The sequence below is a fragment of the Monodon monoceros genome, unplaced genomic scaffold, assembly GCF_005190385.1.
Source record: "Monodon monoceros isolate NGI ecotype Baffin Bay Population unplaced genomic scaffold, NGI_Narwhal_1 Super_Scaffold_22, whole genome shotgun sequence".
NCBI lineage: Eukaryota > Metazoa > Chordata > Mammalia > Artiodactyla > Monodontidae > Monodon > Monodon monoceros.
In genome coordinates, this window is record NW_021703779.1 from 70,553,184 (window position 1) to 70,576,017 (window position 22,834).

At 37.0% G+C, this 22,834-nt stretch overlaps 1 protein-coding gene across 4 annotated transcripts in view; it reads right to left on the bottom strand.

Moving 5' to 3' along the window:
• The window catches only part of RPS6KA6 (ribosomal protein S6 kinase A6), a 227,927-nt gene that overhangs the window by 116,033 nt on the left and 89,060 nt on the right, over positions 1 to 22,834 (bottom strand). For all 4 annotated transcript variants that reach the window (XR_003796370.1, XM_029240500.1, XM_029240502.1 and 1 more), the window contains exon 2: positions 18,802 to 18,861. Coding sequence is in view for 3 of the 4 variants with exons in the window: in XM_029240500.1 (XP_029096333.1) it covers positions 18,802 to 18,861 (60 nt within the window). In the remaining variant the exon portion in view is untranslated. The remainder of the gene's footprint in view (positions 1 to 18,801; positions 18,862 to 22,834) is intronic.

Sequence of the window (22,834 nt, forward strand, 5' to 3'; positions counted from 1 at the left end):
AAAATCAACAACATTCATGAAGCACATGCTATGTATCAGGCACTATACTACACACTGGGGATACAGAGATAAAATGTGGACTTGAGGAGAGCAAATGTTGTCAGAAATATCATGTCCCTTAATAAAACAAAAAGGTATACAATATGTTATGGGATGAAACATGTCCCCTCAAATGCATATGCTGAAGTCCTAACCCACAGTACCTCAGAATGTGACTGTATTTGGAGATAGGGCCTTTAAAGAGGTAATTAAGGTAAAATTAGGTCAATAGGGTGGGCCCTAATCCAATATGACTGGTGTTCTTATAAGAAGAAGAGATTAGGCACAGACACACACACAGGAAAAAGCATGTGAAGGCATAGGGAGAAGACAACCATCTACAAGCAAAGCAGAGAAGCCTCAGAAGAAACAAACCCTGCCAACACCTTGATCTCGAACTTATAGCCTCTAGAATTGTGAGAAAACAAATTTGTTATTTAAGTCACCTAGTATGTGGTACTTAGTTATGACAGCCCTAGAAAACTTATACTCAGTATACCTAATCATAGTTATCTGTGTAAAAAAAGTTGGTACTATAAAATTAAGATTTAATGACTTTGAAATAGGGATTACTATTCTTTCCAACATCAAATGACAAATTTGAGGCAAGGATCATTATGAGTTAGATGTTCTTTTTTTGATCTTCATAGTAATTGTTGATAAACAGAAAAACTATGAAGGCTTAACCACAACCAAAATAATGTGCTCTGACCTCTAAAATCTGCAATCATCTTTTTCAATTCAGGGAGCCAACAATGCTGTAACACTGGAGAAACATACTGTGATGACAATCTATTAGGAAGCCATACTATATAACTCTATTACAACAGTTTCATAGGACTGTGGAACTCAGCATAGATACCCACAGAAAACACACAAAACAAAAGAAGAGGGATTTTTAAAGTCTAAATTTTTGGTTTTTATGTAATAATGCAACATCCACCTACCTGTTCAAACATTTGCTTTATTTGTGGATAGACAGGCCAGTTTGATCACTCTGAAATTCCAAGAAGCATTAAAACTACAGATTTGTTAGAAGATACATGCAGAGTTCTGGAAAAGCATCTTGACATACCATTTTCATGCAGTGAATAATCCAGGGTCATTGAAAACCAAGCCAAGTGTCAGCATACTTTGAAAGAAGGCTAACAGTAATAATAATTTACACGTCAAAACGCCACTAGAGTGAACTAAACACATCAAATGATGTACACACTGGAAAGTAATTGCAGGATACTTAGGTTTGCAAAATTGTATCAATTTGTAGTGATGTCGAAAAACAAAAAAGGGTGACAAACTAGTTCCCACTGGGGTTGGTTTATTCTATTCAATACTTACTAGAGTCAGCTCTTTAGTTCCCTCATATATAAAATGGGAATAAAACCTACCCAATCCATTTCAGATCTTGGTTATAAGAGTCAACTGAGAATTCTGAAACATCACAAAACACCTATAAAAATTAAAGCTATTAAACTTATTTTTACTATTAACCTTTGCATCCCTTGTGGTGCAGCATACAACTCCACTTTATAGTGGCTGCCCACCAACATTTAATTGAACAATAATTGTTTTGCAAATCTGTAGTAGAAGGGTTCCAATTATTACTAATTTTTTAAGAATTATTTATTTATTTATTTATTTATTTTGGGTTGCATTGGGTCTTCATTGCGGCACGCGGGCTTTCTCTAATTGTGGTGAGCGGGGGCAACTCTTTGTTGTGGTGCGCATGCTTCTCATTGTGGTGGCTTCTCTTGTTGAGGAGCATGGGCTTTAGGTGCGTGGGCTTCAGTAGTTGTGGCACGTGGGCTCAGTAGTTGTGGCTCACAGGCTCTAGAGTGCAGACTCAATAGTTGTGGCACACGGGCTTAGATGCTCCGTGGCATGTGGGATCTTCCCGGACCAGGGATCGAACCCGTGTCCCCTGCATTGGCAGGCGTATTCTTAACCACTGTGCCACCAGGGAAGTCCCCCAATTACTTTCTAAACAGGGTGAGTGAATAAAAACCAGAAGCAAGCATCAACTTTGAAAGGGAAGAAAAATACTGAAGCAGAGAAAGGCTAAATGTCCATCAAAATGGAAAGACAAATAGTGGAACGAAAAACACCATATAAGGAGCAGACCCTCCAACTTAAAATACTCCCTACTTATGGCTACACAAAAGTTTAAGTAAAACACCCTTGTGAGACTAATTTTTAAAAGATTCTTATGAGAGATACACGTCAAGAATGGTTTCTAAAATTTGAAACTGATGGCTTAAAAACGTCAGGAAATCAGTTTTATTTTTTGAATATATATTTTCAGTTAAAAGTTACATTTACATTTCTGGATAATAAAAATATAAATCAAATTAGAGACTAAAATATTGCTGACCTTGTGCTAATAAAATATACAAAATCTTCTTTTAAAATTTCTAAAACACTGGTAGCATTAAAAATATGTATTTTATTTCAGGGAATGATAACCATTCCATACAAACTTTAAAAGTAAATATAGGGGAGACCTTCAAGATGGTGGAGGAGTAAGACGTGGAAATCACCTTCCTCCCCACAAATACATCAGAAATACATCTACATGTGGAACAACTCCTACAGAACACCTACTGAATGCTGGCAGGAGACCGCAGATTTCCCAAAAGGCAAGAAACTCCCCACATACCTGGGAAGGGCAAAAGAAAAAACAGAGACAAAAGAATAGGGACAGGACCTGCACCTCTGGGAGGGAGCTGTGAAGGAGGAAAAGTTTCCACACAATAGGAAGCTCCTTCACTGGCAGAGACAGGGTGTGATGGGGGGAAGCTTCAGAGCCATGGCAGAGAGTGCAGCAACAGGGGTGCAGAGGGCAAAGCAGAGAGATTCCTGCACAGGGGATCAGTGCCGACCAGTACTCACCAGCCTGAGAGGCTTCTCTGCTCACCTGCCTGGACGGGTGGGGGCTGGAAGCTGAGGCTCCAGCTTCCGAGGTCAGATCCCAGGGAGATGACTGTGGTTGGCTGCGTGAACACACCCTGAAGTGGCTAGTGTGCCACAGCTCACCAGGAGGGAGACCGGGAAAAAGTCTGGAACTGCCTAAGAGGCAAGAGACCATTGTTTCGGGGTGTAAGAGAAGAGGGGATTCAGAGTACCGCCTAAATGATCTCCAGAGATGGGCGTGAGCCACGGCTATCAGTGCAGACACCAGAGACAGGCATGACACACTAAGGCTGCTGCTGCAGCCACCAAGAAGCCTGTGTGCAAGCACAGGTCACTATCCACACTTCACCTCCCAGAAGCATGTGCAGCCCATCACTGCCAGGATCCCATGAGCCAGGAACAACCTCCCTGGGAGAACACACAGCGCACCTCAGGCTGTTGCAACGTTACTCCAGCCTCTGCCTCGGCAGGCTCACCCTGCATTCCACACCCTGCCTTTCCCCCGACCTGTGTGAGCCAGAGCCCCTAATCACCTGGTACTTTAACCCCATCCTGTCTGAGAGAAGAACAGACGCCCTCAGTGGACCTACACACAGAGGCAGGGCCAAATCCAAAGCTGAACCCCAGGAGCTGTGTGAACAAAGAAGAGAAAGGGAAATTTCTCCCAGCAGCCTCAGGAGCAGTAGATTAAATCTCCACAATCAACTTGATGTACCCTGCATCTCTGGGATACCTGAATAGACAACAAATCATCCTAAAATTGAGGCAGTGGACTTTGGGAGCAACTGTAGACTTGGGGTTTGCTTTCTGCATCTAATTTGTTTCTGGTTTTATGTTTATCTTAGTTTAGTATTTAGAGTTTATTATCATTGGTAGATTTGGTTATTAATTTGGTTGCTCTCTTCCTTTTAAAATGTTTTTATATATAGCTATTTTTTTTCCTTTTTCCCTTTTTGTGATGGTGTATGTGTATGCTTCTTTGTGTGATTTTCTCTGTATACCTTTGCTTTAACCATTTGTCCAAGGGTTCTGTCTGTCCATTTTTTATTATGTTTTACATTTCTTTTAATTTTAATAATTATTTAAAATTGTTATTTTAATAACTTTATTGTATTGTATTATATTGTATGTTTTTCTTTCTTTCTTTCTTTTTTCTCCATTTTATTCTGAGCCGTGTGGCTGACAGGGTCTTGGTGCTCCAGCCGGGTGTCAGGCCTGTGAGTCTGAGGTGGAGAGCCAATTGCAGGACATTGGTCCACCAGAAACCTCCCAGGTCTATGTAATATCAAATGGTGAAAGCTCTCCCAGAGATCTCCATCTCAATGCTAAGACCCAGTTCTACTCAATGACCAGCAAGCTACAGTGCTGGACAAGCTATGCAAAACAACTAGCAAGACAGGAACAAACCCACACCCATTAGCAGAGAGGCTGCCTAAAATCAAAATAAGGTTACAGACACCCCCAAAATAAACCACCGGACATGGTCCTTCCCACAAGAAAGACAAGATCCAACCGCATGCAGCATAACACAGGCACCAGTCCCCTCCACCAGGGAGCCTACACAACCCACTGAACCAACCTTAGCCACTAGGAGCAGACACCAAAAACAAAGGGAACTACGAACCTGCAGTCTGCGAAAAGGAGACCCCAAACACAGTAAGGTAAGCAAAATGAGAAGACACAGAAATACACAGCAGATGAAGGAGCAAGGTAAAAACCCACCAGACCAAACAAATGAAGAGGAAATAGTCTACCTGGAAAAAAACAGAGTAATGATAGAAAAGATGATCCAAAATCTTAGAAATAGAATGGAGAAGCTACAAGAAACGTTTAGAAAGAACCGAGAACTAAAGAGCAAACAAACAATGATGAGCAACACAATAAATGAAATTTAAAATTCTCTAGAAGAAATTGACAGCAGAGTAACTGAGGCAGAAGAACGGATAAGTGACTTGGAAGATAAAACAGTGGAAATAACTACTGCAGAGCAAACAAAGGAAAAAAATAATAAAAATAATTGAGGACAGTCTCAGAGACCTCTGGGACAACATTAAATGCACCAACATTCTAATTATCGAGGTCCCAGAAGAAGAAGAGAAAAAGAAAGATACTGAGAAATTATTTGAAGAGATTATAGTTGAAAACTTCCTTAAAATGGGAAAGGAAATAGTCAATCAAGTCCAGGAAGTGCAGAGAGTCCCATACAGGATAAATCTAAGGAGAAACAAGCCAACACACATATTAAACAAAGTATCAAAAATTAAATACAAAGAAAACATATTAAAAGCAGCAAAAGAAAAACAAAAAGTAACATACAAGGGAATCCCCATAAGGTTAGCAACTGAACTTTCAGCAGGAACTCTTCAAGGCAGAAGGGAAAGTCAGGACATATTTAAAGTGATGAAAGGGAAAAACATAAACCAAGATTACCCAGCAAGGTTCTCATTCAGATTCGAAGGAAAAATTAAAACTTTGACAAACAAGCAAAAGCTAAGAGAATTCAGCAACACCAAACCAGCTTTACAACAAATGCTAAAGGAACTTCTCTAGGCAGGAAACATAACAGAAAGAAAAGACCGACAATAACAAACCAAAACAATTAAGAAAATGGTAATAGGAACATACATATTGGTAACTACCTTAAACGTAAATGGATTAAATGCTCCAACCAAAAGACATAAACTGGACAAGTGGATAAAAAACAAGACCCGTATGTATGCTGTCTACAAGAGACCCAGTTTAGATATAGGGACACATACAGACTAAAAGTGAAGAGATGGAAAAAGTTATTCCATGCAAATGGAAATCAAAAGAAAGCTAGTGTAGCAATTCTCATGTCAGAAAAACTGGACTTTAAAATAAAGACTATTACAAGAGACAAAGAAGGACACTACCTAATGATCAAGGGATCAATCCAAGAAGAAGATATAACGATTGTAAATATTTATGCACACAACATAGGAGCACCTCAATACATAAGAAAAATGCTAAGAGCCTTAAAAGGGGAAATTGACAATAACACAAGCATAGAAGGGGACTTTAACACCCCACTTTCACCAATGGACAGATCATCCAAAATGAAAAAAATAAGGAAACACAAGCTTTGAATTATACATTATACAAGATTGACTTAATTGATATATATATATATAAGACATTTTATCCAAAAACAAGAGAATACACTTTCTTCTCAAGTACTCATGGAACATTCTCCAAGATAGATCATATCTTGGGTCACAAATAAAGCCTTGGTAAATTAAAGAAAATTGAATTTGTATCAACTATTTTTTCCGACCATAACACTATGAGACTAGGATCAATTGCACGAAAAAAACTGTAAAAAATACAAACACATGGAGGCCAAACAATCCACTACTAAATAACCAAGAGATCACTGAAGAAATCAAAGAGGAAAAAAAATACCTAGAAACAATTGACAATGAAAACAGGATGACCCAAAACCTATGGGATTCACCAAAAGCAGTTCTAAGAGGGAAGTTTACAGCAATACAATCCTACCTCAAGAAACAAGAAACATTTCAAATAAACAACCAAACATTACACCTAAAGCAACTAGAGAAAGGAGAAAAAAAAAACCCAAAGTTAGCAGAAGGAAAGAAATCATAAAGATCACATCAGAAATAAATGAAAAAGAAATGAAGGAAACAATAACAAAGGTTAATAAAACTAAATGCTGGTTCTTTGAGAAGATAAACAAAATTGATAAACCATTATCCAGACTCATCAAGAAAAAAAGGGAGAAGACTCAAATCAATACAATTAGAAATAAAAAACGAGATGTAACAACTGCCATGGCACAAATACAAAGGAGCATGAGAGATTACTACAAGCAACTATATGCCAATAAAATGGACAACCTGGAAGAAATGGACAAATTTTTAAAAAGCACAACCTTCTGAGACTGAACCAGGAAGATATAGAAAATATGAACAGACCAATCACAAGCACTGAAATTGAGACTGTGATTAAAAACTTTCCAAGAAACAAAATCCCAGGACCAGATGGCTTCACAAGCAAATTCTATCAAACATTTAGAGAACAGTTAAAACCTATCCTTCTCAAAATCTTCCAAAATATACCAGAGGGAGGAACACTCCCAAACTCATTCTAGGAGGCCACCATCACCCTGATAACAAAACCAGAAAAAGATGTCACAAAGAAAGAAAACTAAAGGCCAATAACACTGATGAACATAGATGCAAAAATCCTCAGCAAAATACTAGCAAACAGAATTCCCAGCACATTAAGAGGATCATACACCATGATCAAGTGGGGTGTATCCCAGGAATGTAAGGATTCTACAACATATTCAAATCAATCAATGTGATACAACATATTAACTAATTCAAGGAGAAAAACCATATGACCATCTCAATAGATGGAAAAAAAGCTTTGGACAAAATTCAACACCCATTTATGATAAGAACCCCACAGAAAGTAGGCATAGAGGGAACTTAACATAATAAAGGCCATATATGACAAACCCACAGCCAACATCATTCTCAATGGTCAAAAACTGAAACCGTTTCTGCTAAGATCAGGAAAAAGACAAGGTTGTCCACTCTCACCACTATTAATTAACATAGTTTTGGAAGTTTTAGCCACAGTGATGAGACAAGAAAAAGAAATAAAAGGAATCCAAATCGGAAAAGCAGAAGAAAAAATGTCACTGTTTGAAGATGACATGATACTATACATAGAGAATCCTAAAGGTACTCCAGAAACCTACTAGGCCTAATCAATGAATTTGGTAAAGTAGCAGGATACAAAATTAATGCACAGAAATCTCTTGCATTCCTATACATTCATGATGAAAAACCTGAAAGAGAAATTAAGGAAACACTCCCATTTACCATTGCAACAAAAAGAATAAAATAGCTAGGAATAAACCTACGTAAGGAGACAAGAGACCTCTATTTAGAAAACTATAGGACAATGATGAAACAACTTAAAGATGACACAAACAGATGGAGAGATATACCACGTTCTTGGATTAGGAGAATCAATATTGGGGAAATGATTGTACTACCCAAAGCAATCTACAGATTCAATGTAATCCCTATCAAACTACCAATGGCATTTTTCACAGAAGTAGAACAAAAAATTCCACAATTTGTATGCAAACACAAAAAAACCAAAATAGCGAAAGCAATCTTGAGAAAGAAAAACGGAGCTGGAGGAATCAGGCTCCCAGACTTCAGACTATATTACAAAGCTACAGTAATCAAGACAGTATGGTACTGGCACAAAAACAGAAATATAGATCAATGGAACAGGATAGAAAGCCCAGAGATAAACCCAGTCACATATGGTAACCTTATTTTTGAAAAAGGGGGCAAGAATATCCAATGAAGAATAGACAGCCTCTTCAATAAGTGGTGCTGGGAAAACTGGACAGTTACATATAAAAGAATGAAATTAGAACACTCCCTACCACCATACACAAAAATAAACTCAAAATGTATTAAAGACCTAAATGTAAGACCAGACACTATAAAACTCTTAGAGGAAAACATAGGCAGAACACTCTCTGACATAAATCACAGCAAGATCCTTTTCGACCCAACTCCTAGAGAAATGGAAATAAAAGTAAACAAATGGTACTTACTGAAACTTAAAAGCTTTTGCACAGTAAAGGAAAACATAAACAAGACAAAAAGTCAACCCTCAGAATGGGAGAAAATATTGGCAAATGAAGCAACAGACAAATTAGTAATCTCAAAAATTTACAAGCAGCACATGTAGCTCAATATCAAGAAAACAAACAACCCAATCCAAAAATTGATTGAAGACCTAAATAGACATTTCTCCGAAGAACATATACAGATTGCCAACAAACACATGAACGGATGCTCAACATCACTAATCAGTAGAGAAATGCAAATCAAAACTACAATGAGGTATCACCTCACACCAGTCAGATGTCCATCATCAAAAGCTCTACAAATAATAAATGCTGGAGAGGATGTGGAGAAAAGGGAACCATCTTGCACTGTTGATGGGAATGTAAATTGATACAGCCACTGTGGAGAACAGTATGGAAGTTCCTTAAAAAACTAAAAATAGAACTACCATATGACCCAGCAATCCCACTACTGGGCATATACCCTGAGAAAATCATAATTCAAAAAATGTCATGTATCACAGTGTTCATTGCAGCTCTATTTACAATAGCCAGGACATGTTAGCAACCTAAGTGTCCATCAACAGATGACTGGATTAAGAAGATGTGGCACATATATACAATAGAATATTACTCAGCCAAAAAGAGAAATGAAATTGAGTTATTTGTAGTGAGGTGGATGGACCTAGAGTCTGTCATGAAGAGTGAAGTCAGAAAGAGAAAAACAAATACCTTATGTTTACACATATATATGGAATCTAAAAAAGAAAAAAAAATGGTTCTGAAAAACATAGAGTCCGGACAGGAATAAAGACACAGATGTAGTGAATGTACTTGAGGACATGGGGAGGTGGAAGGGTAAGCTGAAACGAAGTGAGAGAGTGGCATGGACATATATATATATATATACTATTAAATGTAAACAAGATAGCTAGTGGGAAGCAGCTACATAGCACAGGGAGATCAGCTCAGTGCTTTGTGACCACCTAGAAGGCTGGGATAGGGAGGGTGGGAGGAAGATGCAAGAGGGAGGAGACATGGGGATATATGTATATGTACAGCTGATTCAGTTTGTTATAAAGCAGAAACTAATACACCATTGTAAAGCAATTATACTTCAATAAAGTTGTTAAAAAAAGATATAGCCACTCTTTGCAACACACACACACACACACACACAAACACACACACACAAAATTAAATATAAATGGGTCATAAGCTACCAAATATGATACCTATGCTTATTTTGACAATGTAAAAAATTAACTCATTTCAGTCATCTACTAATGAAAAATCATAATGTATTTTTTCTAACCTGGAGAGTGTTTGGAGAATTATGGGACCAAATGGTGAAATATGATATCAGGTAAGTTTTATCAGTGACCTATTACTGAATGCTTACCAAATGTGAAGGCTGTCTTCAGCCTTCAGGGATATGGACAAATTCCTCATAACAAATCTAGACATATTAAAATTGTATTAACTATAATTCAGCTTTGCCAATCATATGCTATATATATGGAGTGTGGGAAGCATTTTATTTAATTTTGCTTGTTTTAATTGAGGAAATCAAATGACCATGAAAGTCTAAAGTGACAATAATTTCAATGGAGCAGACTGGTTATCTAAAACACTCAATCACAAAGCAGCATCAGGCCAGGATAGGCAATACGTAAACTTCAAATTTAAAGAATACTGTTTCAAAGAATCTATGCATCATACAGCAGTCTCTACAATCGACCATTATGTAAAAAAATAAAAAAAAACAAAGCCACCCACAAAAAAACACACAGCTGCCAGCATCACATTGGAATAGGCAACCACAACAAAAAATAAATAAATAAATAAAAACAAATCCTATATATGAAAATATTAAAAAGGGGGAAGATAAATTTATATGGTTGAGAAACACTTAGGATTAGAAACCAAGATGGGGGAGTAAAAGAACGTGCTCTCACTCCGTCTTGTGAGAACACCAGAATCACAACTAGCTGCTGGACAATCATCAACACGAAGACACTGGAACTCAGCAAAAAAGATACCCCACATCCAAAGACAAAGGAGAAGCCAGAATGAGATGGTAGGAGGGGTGCAATCACAGTAAAATCAAGTCCCATAACTGGTGGGTTGGTGACTCACAGACTGGAGAACACTTATACCACAAAAGTCCACCCACTGGACTGAAGGATCTGAGCCCCGTGTCAGGCTTCCCAACCTGGAGGTCCAGCAACATGAGAAGGAATTCGTAGAGAATCAGACTTTGAAGGCTACTGGGATTTGATTGCAGGACTTCAACAGGACTGGGGGAAACAGAGACTCCACTCTTGGAAGGCACACAGAAAGTAGTGTGTGCATCGGGACCCAGGGGAAGGAGCAGTGACCCCAGGGGACACTGAAACACACCAAACTGCTAGTGTTGGAGGGTCTCCTGCAGAGGTGGGGGATTGCTGTGGCTAACTGTGGGGACAAGGACACTGGCAGCAGAAGCTCTGGGAAATATTCCTTGGTGTGAGTCCTCCCAGAGTCAGCCATTCGCCCCACCAAAGAGCCCAGGGAGGCTCCAGTGTTGGGTTGCCTCAGGCCAAACAACCAACAGGGAGGGAACCCAGACCCACCCATCAGCAGTCAAGTAGATTCAAGGTTTACTGAGCTGTGCCCAGGAGAGCAACAGTCAGCTCTACCCACCACCAGTCCCTCCCATCAGGAAACTTGCACAAGGCTTTTAGATAGCCTCATCCACCAGAGGGAAGACAGAATGGTGGAATTCACTGCTGTGGAACAGAATAAAGGGAAAAGAATGAAAAGAAATGAAGACAGCCTAAGAGACCTCTGCGACAAAATTAACCACAACAACATTCGCATTATAGTGGTCCCAGAAGGAGAAGAGAGAGAGAAAGGACCCAAGAAAATATGTGAATAGATTATAGTCAAAAACTTCCCTAACATGGGAAAGCAAATAGCCACCAAAGTCCAGGAAATGCAGAGAGTCCCATACAGGAGGAACCCAAGGAGAAACACACCGAGACACATAGTAATTAAATTGGCAAATATTAAAGACAAAGAAAACTTATGGAAAGCAGCAAGGGAAAAACAACAAAACTCATACAAGGTAACTCCCATAATGTTAGCAGCTGATTTCTCAGCACAAACTCTACAAGCCAGAGGGGAGTGGCATGATATACTTAAAGTGATGAAAGGGAAGAACCTACAACCAACATTACTCTACCTGGCAAGGATCTCATTCAGATTCGATAGAGAAATCAAAAGCTTTACACACAAGCAAAAGCTAAGAGAATTCAGCACCACCAAACCAGCTCTACAACAAATGCTAAAGGAACTTCTCTAAGTGGGAAACACAAGAAAAGAAAAGGACCTACAAAAACAAACCCACAACAAACAAGAAAATCGTCATAGGAACATACATATCGATAATTACATTAAACATGAATGGATTAAATGCTCCAACCAAAAGACACAGGCTGGCTTAATGGATAGAAAAACAATAACCATCTATATGCTGTCTACAAGAGACCCACTTCAGACATAGGGACACATACAGACTAAAAGGGAGGGGATGGAAAAAGATATTCCATGCAAATGGAAATCAAAGGAAAGCTGACTAGCAATATTCATATAAGATAAAATAGACATTAAAATAAAGAATGTTACAAGAGACAAGGAAGGACACTACATAATGATCAAGCGATCAATTCAAGAAGAGGATGTAACAATTATAAATATATATGCACCCAACATAGGAGCACCTCAATACATAAGGCAACTGCAAACAGCTATAAAAGGGGATATTCACAGTAACACAATAATAGCAGGGGACTTTAACACCTCCCTTACACCAATGGACAGATCATCCAAAATGAAAATAAATACGGAAACAGAAGCTTTAAATGACACAATAGACGAGATAGATTTAATTGATATCTATAGGACATTCCATCCAAAAACAGCAGGTTACATTTTCTTCTCAAGTGCGCACAGAACATTCTCCAGGATAGATCACATCTTGGGTCACAAATCAAGCCTCAGTAAAGTTAAGAAAATTGAAATCATATCAAGCATCTTTTCTGACCACAACGCCATGAGATTAGAAATCAATTACAGAGAAAAAAAACATAACAAACACAAACATATGGAGGTTAAACAATATGTTACTAAATAACCAAGAGACCACTGAAGAAATCAAAGAGGAAATCAAAAGATACCTAGAGACAAATGACGATGAAAACACGATGATCCCAAACCTATGGGATGCAGCAAAAGCAGTTCTAAGAGGGAAGTTTATCACTATACAAGCCTACCTCAAGAAACAAGAAAAATCTCAAACAATCTAACCTTACACCTAAGAGAACTAGAGAAAGAAGAACAAACAAAACCCAAAGTTAGCAGAAAGAAAGAAATCACCTAGATCAGAGCAGAGATAAATGAAATGGAAACAAAGAAAACAATAGCAAAGATCAATAAACCTAAAAGCTTGTTCTTTGAGAAGATAAACCAAATTGATAAACCATTAGCCAGACTCATCACGAAAAAGAGGGAGAGGACTCAAATCAATAAAATTTGAAATGAAAAAGGAGGAGTTACAACAGACACCGCAGAAATACAAAGCATCCTAAGAGACTACTATAAGCAACTCTATGCCAATAAAATGGACAACCTGGAAGAAATAGACAAATACTTAGAAAGGTGTAACCTTCCAAGACTGAACCAGGAAGAAATAGAAAGTAGGAACAGACCAATCACAAGTAATGAAACTGAAACTGTGATTAAAAATCTTCCAACAAACAAAAGTCCAGGACCAGATGGCTTCACAGGTGAATTCTATCAAACATTTAGACAAGAGCTAACACCCATCCTTCTCAAACTCTTCCAAAAAATTGCAGAGTAAGGAACATTCCCATACTCGTTCTATGAGGTCACCATCACACTGATACCAAAACCAGACAAAGATACTACAAAAAAAGAAAATTACAGACCAATATCACTAATGAATATAGATGCAAAAATCCTCAACAAAATACTAGCAGACAGATTCCAACAACACATTAAAGGATCATATACCATGATCAAGTGGGATTCATCCCAGGGATGCAAGGATTCTTCAATATATGTAAATCAATCAGTGTGATAAACCATATTAACAAACTGAAGAACAAAAACCATATGATCATCTCAATAGATGCAGAAAAAGCTTTTGACAAAATTCAACACGCATTTATGATAAAAACTCTCCAGAAAGTGGCACAGAGGGAACCTAATTCAACATAATAAATGCTATATACAACAAACCCACAGCAAACATCATTCTCAATGGTGAAAAACTGAAATCATTTCCTCTAAGATTAGGAACAAGACAAGGATGTCCACTCTCACCACTATTATTCAACATAGTTTTGGAATTCCTAGCCATGGCAATGAGAGAAGAAAAAGAAATGAAAGGAACACAAATTGGAAAAGAAGAATAAAACTGTCACTGTTTGCACATGACATGATACTATGTATAGAGAATCCTAAAGATGCCACCAGAAAACTACTAGAGCTAATCAATTAATTTGGTAAAGTTGCAGGATACAAAATTAATGCACAGAAATTTCTTGCATTCCTATACATTAATGATGAAAAATCTGAAAGAGAAATTAAGGAAACACTTCTATTTACCATAGCAACAAAAATAATAAACTACCTTGGAATAAACCTACCTAGGGAGACAAAAGACCTGTATGCAGAAAACTATAAGACACTGATGAAAGAAATGAAAGATGATAGCAACAGATGGAGAGATATACCATGTTCTTGGATTGGAAGAATCAATATTTTGAAAATGACTATACTACCCAAAGCAATCTACAGATTCAATGCAATCCCTATCGAATTACCAATGGCATTTTTTATGGAACTAGGAGAAAAAAATCTTAAAATTTGTATGGAGACACAGAAGACCCCGAATAGCTAAAACAGTCTTGAGGGAAAAAAACGGAGCTGGAGGAGTCAGACTCCCTGACTTCAGACTATACTACAAAGCTACAGTAATCAAGACAATATGGTACTGGCACAAAAACAGAAACACAGATCAATGGAAAAAGATAGAGAGCCCAGAGATAAGCCCATGCACCTATGGTCAACTAATCTATGACAAAGGTGCCAAGGATATACAATGGAGAAAAGACAGTCTCTTCAATAAGTGGTGCTGGGAAAACTGGACAGCTACATGTAAAAGAATGAAATTAGAACAATCCCTAACACAATACACAAAAATAAACTCAAAATGGATTAGAGACCTAAATGTAAGACCAGACACTATAAAACTCTTAGAGGAAAACATAGGAAGAACACTCTCTGACATAAATCACAGCAAGATATTTTCTGATCCACCTCCTACAGTAATGAAAGTAAAAACAAAAATAAACAAATGGGACCTAATAGAACTTCAAAGCTTTTGCACAGAAAAGGAAACAATAAGATGAAAAGAGAACCCTCAGAATGGGAGAAAATATTTGCAAACAAATGAACGGACAAAAGATTAATCTCCAAAATATATAAACAGCTCATGCAGCTCGATATTAAAAAAACAAAAACCTAATCCAAAACTGGGCAGAAGACCTAAATAGATATTTTTCCAAAGAAGACATACAGATGGCCAAGAAGCACATGAAAAGCTGCTCAACATCACTAATTATTAGAGAAATGAAAATCAAAACTACAATAAGGTATCACCTCACACTGGTCAGAATGGCCACCATCAAAATCTACAAACAGTAAATGCTGGAGAGGGTGTGGAGAAAAGGGAACCCTCTTGCACTGTTGGTGGGAATGTAAATTGATACAGCCACTATGGAGAACAGTATGGAGGTTCCTTAAAAAACTAAAAATAGAATTACCATATGATCCAGCAATCCCACTTCTGGGCATATACCCAGAGAAAACCATAATTCAAAAAGACACATACACCCTAATGTTCATTGCAGCACTATTTACAATAGCCAGGTCATGGAAGCAACCTAAATGCACATCGACAGATGAATGGATAAAGAAGATGTGGTACATATATACAATGGAATATTACACAGCCATAAAAAGGAATGAAATCGGGTGATTTGTTGAGAATTGGATGGATCTAAAGACTGTTATACAGAGTGAAGTAAGTAAGTGAAGAAAGAGAAAAACAAATATCGTAGATTAACACATATATGTGGAACCTAGAAAAATGGTACAGATGAACCAGTTTGCAGGGCAGAAATTGAGACACAGATGTAGAGAACAAACATATGGACACCAAAGGGGGGAAAGTGGCAGGGTTTGGGTGTGGGTGTGTGATGAATTGGGCGATTGGGATTGACATGTATACAGTGATGTGTATAAAATTGATGAGTAATAAGGACCTGCTGTATAAAAGAATAAAGTAAAATTCGAAAATTAAAAAAAAAAATAACCCCAACGCTCACAATGACCCCAATTCCGGCCACACACTAAGCCCTGACACCTGGCACAGGGTGAGGTTTAACCCCAGTGGCAGACAAGCCCTAAATCTTAGTAGTCCCTGGACATTTGCTCAGGCCCTAAATTCTCCCATGAACCCAGTCCTTCATGTGGAAAATTAAACCTCTCTAGCCGTGCTACAGTTCCCAAACTTAGCCCTACTCTCCAAAACTTTCCCTACAAAAAACCCACTGGGTTTTCTAAAGATTCTTACTACTAGAATCTAGAGGCACAAGAAAACAGATGGACTAAACAGATGGGAAAGGCCCCCGAGTGGTCAGCTTGTTGATGCTGGAAGGTCCCTTAGAGAGCATCCCACCTCACCCCCTCATTTTACAGCCAGGCCCACAGAAGTTAATAAGTAACTTGCTCAAGGTCACACAGTAAGTCCACAGCACAACCAGAATGGGAACCCAGGCCTCCTCTCAATCCAGTGCTCTCTCTGTCCTGCCTCCCTCAGAGAGAGTAGGGAGCATCACTCATCTGGTAAAACAGCTCCCAGAATTTCCTTTGGGAACCCACTTTTCCCCTGTTCTCTACCCAGGATTTTGGTCAAATCCAATCCACGCAGCACCAAGTATTCCCATGGCCCTGTGATCAGTTATGGGCTAGACTCAGGAGCCAGGTGAGGCAAGGCAAAATAATTAAAAAATAAAATAAAATTTATATGGTTAGTGTTTCTTATCACCCAGATCATTTAATTGACACAAAATGAATATGTGAACTCTCACACAGCAGAAATACATAATGTTTTAAGGACCAATAACTCAGGCCACAAATTAAATCAAATCCTTGGAAGTGATTCTAGGTTCCTTATTCTGCAAAACTTTAGATTCCCCTTTCTAGCCACTGAAGTTGACTGCCTAATGTAAATCACATTAACATCGAGCACTATATTTTTACTGTCTTTCCATTAAAACTGTACTTCTTGGCTCATTTTTTAAGATTAATTTTTATTGGAATATAGCTGATTTACAATGCTGTGTTAGTTTCTGCTGTACAGCAAAGTGAATCAGTTATACATATACATACATCGACTACTTTTTAGATTCTTTTCCCATATAGGTCATTACAGAGTATCGAGTAGAGTTCCCTGTGCTATACAGTAGGTTCTTATTAGTTATCTATTTTATATATAGTAGTGTGTATATGTCAATCACAATCTCCCAATTTATCCCTCCCCCCTTCTCCTTTGGTAACCATAAGTTTGTTTTCTACATCTGTGACTCTGTTTTGTAAATAAGTTCTTTTGTACCATCGTTTTTTTTATTAAAGTTAGAAAGGTAAATATTTAGCAATAACCCTATGCATATGTCTATGTGTTTACATTGGCTACACATGTACACATACATACATACACACACACATTTTTTTCCCTCCTGTGTTGGGGGGCATGGTATTTCCCTGTTAATTTATTAATACTGAAATGCACACTTCCCCATTGCCTTTGTATTTCCTTACACTCTATTGTTTATAAACTAACAACATAAATATTACTATGCCTTAGCGCATATGATCTGCAGATAAAGCTCTAGATGATTTTGATAGAAGTTTACATTTAATTACATTCAAAATTAACATAAAAGTTATTATGTAAATTACAAAAGCTAAAATGACAACATTTTACCTCCCATCTTGTTAATCAGAACTGAGATTATTGTTACAACATCAGTATCTGCAGAGAAAGTTGATTTTTACATAGGACATTTCAAAGGAGAGTCTTGGACAAACCCAATTTAATCTCTCTGCTGGTTCCTATCTGAGAAAAATTCACTTTAACTGGTTTCAGGGGGAAAATAAAGACATGAAGGACATGTGGATTTTATCCACAACTAAATAAGAAAAGAACAGTGCTTGCCTTATTTTCCACTTCTTTGCATCTACACAATACACAACTGACCTAACATGAGACACACTGGGTCATTAAGCCTTGATTCTGCTACTTATTAGTTTTATGGCCTAGTATAAATCATAATAACCTCTACAGGTCTCAGTAGACTTATCTATACAATGAAGGTATTATAGAATGCTATCTCTGAGGCTCCTTCCAGGTTTAAACAAAATCTACAATTCTATGAAAATATCTATAGAAATGATAATCAAAATAACAACATCGATGGGGATGTCTACTTTAGTCAGACCCTCCCTAAAATCTTAAGAACTCTCTTCTGTATAACTAGATCTTGTAAAATGAGAGACTAGGATTACAGGCCTTGCATAGAATGACCTAATAGCTAAGCAGTCTTTTAAACTAGTTAGAAATTTCTGAAATAATTTACATGCAATCCTTTTTGAAAGCCAGGAAATAGATTTTTAAATGACCTCAGTTTATCCTTTTAGTTAAATGTTTTCTCGTTAGATCTCCTTTCTACCCTAAAGTTGAAGACAGTCTTATTTAATTCAGTGGATTCTATATTTAAATAATCCAGTTACTCATATACTGGTAATAAAAATTTCATCCATTACACTTAAAATGTGTAAATTTCATGGCATGCAAATTATGCCCCAATAAAGTTGTTAAAAAAAAACTTTATGGATAAGAATTTCTGGCAAGAAAATCTGGCCTGTATTTTGAACTGTTGCCGTTTTATTAATAATTGAATTTGCTTATTAACTTACCTAAATACATTTCTTTGATAGAAGATTTTCTCCTTTCATATTATTCTCTTTCCTTATAGTCTAAAAATGTAGCTTAATAAGTTAACATGGGTACTTACTTGGCAAGAATCTGCTTCTCCCTCTTCCATTGGCTCATCAACCATTTTAAGACCATTCACCTGAAAAATATTGTTCAAAAACTGAAGTTCAAGAGTAATAGAACAAGAGTAGTAACTAAGAAAAATATAACCCTAGGTACTGCCCTTCACAATTTAACAAGATCCACACTTACTGAAACACAAAAGGACAAAGGACACATAGAAGGTACTTAAAAAAGGAACATTATTAATATGATTTCCAGATTGTCTTTGAAAATCCTTGAATTTCAGAGCTGTGTATTTCATTTCATATTGTTTAGAGCTTTGCTATGGTGAATGAACATATACTGAACATATGACCTGTATACATTCACTAGGACTGTCCCAAACCAAATATATATGAGACAGGAAAAATACCACAGAGGAAATTTATTGTGAGAATATATTCAAAGCAAATTAGGATGGGAAGAGTTTCATATAATTGCACTGTTGTGAATTCCTTTCCTTTCGATCAGTTCAATTAAAATTTGAGTTACTCTACAGAAGAAATGGTAAACTATAGGAGAAAAATATAAATGGTCATGGAAACAAAATTATTTCAAAATACAAAGCTTAGTGTATAATAATACTCTTCAAGCAATACTTCAGGAATGAGTAAGCATAGAGAACTTAGATCAAGGGTCTGCAGGCTGTAGCCCATGGGCCAAATCTGGCCCACTGTTTTTATAAATAATATTTTACTGGAACACAGACACATCCATTTGTTTCCATGTTATCTATGGCTGCTTTCTCACTTCAACAGCAGAGTTGAACAGGTGACAGAGAACCTATGCCTGCAAAGCCTAAAATATTTACTGTTTGGCCCTTTACAGAAAAAGTCTACCAACCACTGATTTAAAATGTTTGAAAATTAAGCAACAGCAAGATGGTCTATAAAATAAATTTTACCACTGTCTATTTATGAGTCCACAGAAAATTTTTTAAATATTAAAAAAGAAAGAGAGAAGAAAAAAGTAAATTAAATAGAGCTTCTGACGACAGCCAAGATGGAATAAGACTATCTCTCCTCTGATTATTAACTAAAAACTTTGGACAAAACACAAAAAGCAACTACCTGAGGACTCTGAAAACTAAATAATAGCAAGAAGATTAGGAAGGGAAATCAAAATTAGAATAGTAACTAGTACTCTGGTGAGTTTCTTGGGTTTATTTTTCACCTTTATCTCTTGATTTTGAACCAAGGAGACACTGAGTCATGGAACACCTGTATGAACAAAATTTCCAAGAGAAATCCCAGTTTCTAAACAAAGGACCAGAAAAAGACACACTTTTGAGCTGGTGAGCATAATGAGAACCCTACATTTTCTTTCTTTCCCACTTTTTTCCCCTTTTTTGACTGCCATTCCTGCTCCAAGGCAAGCCTCATTCATGAGAAAACCTCTCTCTCTGGTCAGAGGAACCAGAAAAAGAGGCTCATATAAGAATAGTATGGGGGGTAATCCCTGTTGTTGTTTTTTTCACTCTCTCCTTCACTTCACCCCAACAGGCAGCCCCAACAGTGCAAAGCTATGTAACAGCATGAAAGGCTAAGACTATGCAAGAAATTCAAATTTCTGGTCAGAGGAAGAAGAATAAAAGGTCCATGTCAACTGGAGAATCCGTAGAGGAAATCATGGAGGAGATCAAATGGGAAAAGGATATTCCCTAATTCTGTGTATGAACAGACACAGTCCTGGCCTCAACAGCAAACTGCACATGTGTGGAATAGAACCAAAGAAGTCTAAAAAAGGCTTTGAAAATGGAACTGCAATATCAATCACTGCTCAAGTCTCAGACTAAACCACTGACTTAGCACAGGCACTAAGTGGCAAATGCAGGGTTCTGACCCAAACACTCTGAAAACATATTTAACATTGGAACCAACATCCAAAAGGGAGAGATAAAACTTGGGAGTCTGAACCTAACCACACAGACTGTCTGATGAAACAATCAAAATCAGCAGGTATCAATTCCAGGACAACTCCAATGTTGAAATAGCTAACAAGGACTTTAAGCAGCTATTATAACTATGCTCTTTTGGGTGAAAATAAATACACTTGAATGGGAAGATTAAAAGTTATAGACAGAGAAAAAGAAATTATAAAAAAACAAATGTAAATAACTTTAAAACTAAAAATTACAATGTATGAAATATTTTTAAAATGCTGGATGGGCTCAGTAAAAGAATGGAGATGGCAGAGGAAATCATAAATGAAGACAGATCAATAGAAATTAACCAATATGAAGAAGAGAATGAAAATTATTAAAAGCAAATGAACAGAGTCTTAGAGACATGTGGAACAATATCAGAAGATCTAAAATCTATATCATTAACATCACAGAAAAAATTAAATAAATAATGGCAATTCAATTCACATAAAATGTTAAGAGGAAAGTCTGTAGAGACAGAAGGTAAATCAGTGGTTCCTTAGGGCTGGGGGATGGGGAGATGGGGGTGATAGCTAAAACTATAGTAAAAGCTTTCTATTTGATGTGACAAAGAAGTTCTAAAATTGACTGTGGTGATAGTTGTACATATTTGTGAACTGTATACTAAGTATACACAAGGTTGTCCATTTTAAATGCGTGAATTATGTGGTATGTGAATTATGCTTCAATAAAGCTATTTTTTTAAAAAAAGGCTGAGAATTTCCCAAATTTGGTGAAAACTATAAATTTACAGTTTTAAGAAGCTCAGTGAAACCCAAAAAGTATAAAATTAAAGAAAGCCACCTCAAGACATACCTGAATTAAACTACTCTAAATCAAAAGAAAAAAGGAAGAAGTTTTGAAAGTAATGAGAGAAAAACACATTACATAGACATCAACTTAAATAACTGCAGACTTCTTATGAGAAATCATGGAGGTCAGAAACCAGTAAGAGAATATTTACCTGAGATAAATGGAAACTTATGTTAACATAAAAATCTCTATACATGAATGTGTATAGCAGCTTTGTTCATAACTTTTTTGGAAACATTCCAGATGTCCTTCAACGTGGAGAAAGAATAGAATACTACTCAATGAAAAGGAAAAGACTATTGATACTTGTAACAACATGGATAAATTTTAAATGCATTGTGCTGACAAAGAATCCAAACCCAAAAGGCTAAATATTGTATGATTACATGTATATGACACTGAAAAATGCTATAGGGAAAGAATTCATATCACTGGTTTCCAGGGGAAGGGGAGACAGGAAGACGGAATACTATCCAGCAATGAAAAGGAATTATCTATTGATATATTCAACAACATGGGTGAATCTCAAATACATTATATAGTAAATGGGAAAAAACAGCCTCAAAAGGCTACATACTGTATGATTCCATTTATAGGACATTCTTGAAAAGGTAAAACTATAAGGCATGGAGAATGGATTAGCAGTTGTCAGGTTAGGCCCAGGGGTAGGCACCAATGGGAATCACGGGGGGTGGCGGGGGGGAATGATGGGACTAATCTATACCTTGATTGTGGTGGTGGTTACACAACTCTATGTATTTGTCCAAGCTCAGAACCTTACGTGAAAAAGAGTGAATTTTACTGTAGGTAAATTTTAAAATTAACTTATTAAATAGTAATTTTCCCTGCATTATTTACTTGGCTAGCATCTTTCTTCTAAAATCTCAACAAGAACCAAATAAATGATGGTTCATCACCAATTATGTCCTTATCTTACTTGACCTTGCTGTAGCATGTCACAGTTGACCAACCACTGTCTTCTATTTGTGTTTTTGTGATACCATACTTTAATTTTCTTTTACTCCAATTTCTTTGCTCTTTTCAGTATCCTTGAAACATTGTAGATCCTCAGGAAATGGACTTGGCTCACCTTCTCATCTCGCTCCTCATTCTTTCCCCAGATAGCTAATTTACTGACATGACTAACATTTACTCAGACACTACTCTTTTGAGCTCCTGATCCATATAACGAACTGCCTATTTGACATTTCCACTTGCTCATCTCACATGTCTCAAAAATAACCAATACAAAAACAAATTAGTGATCTCCCCC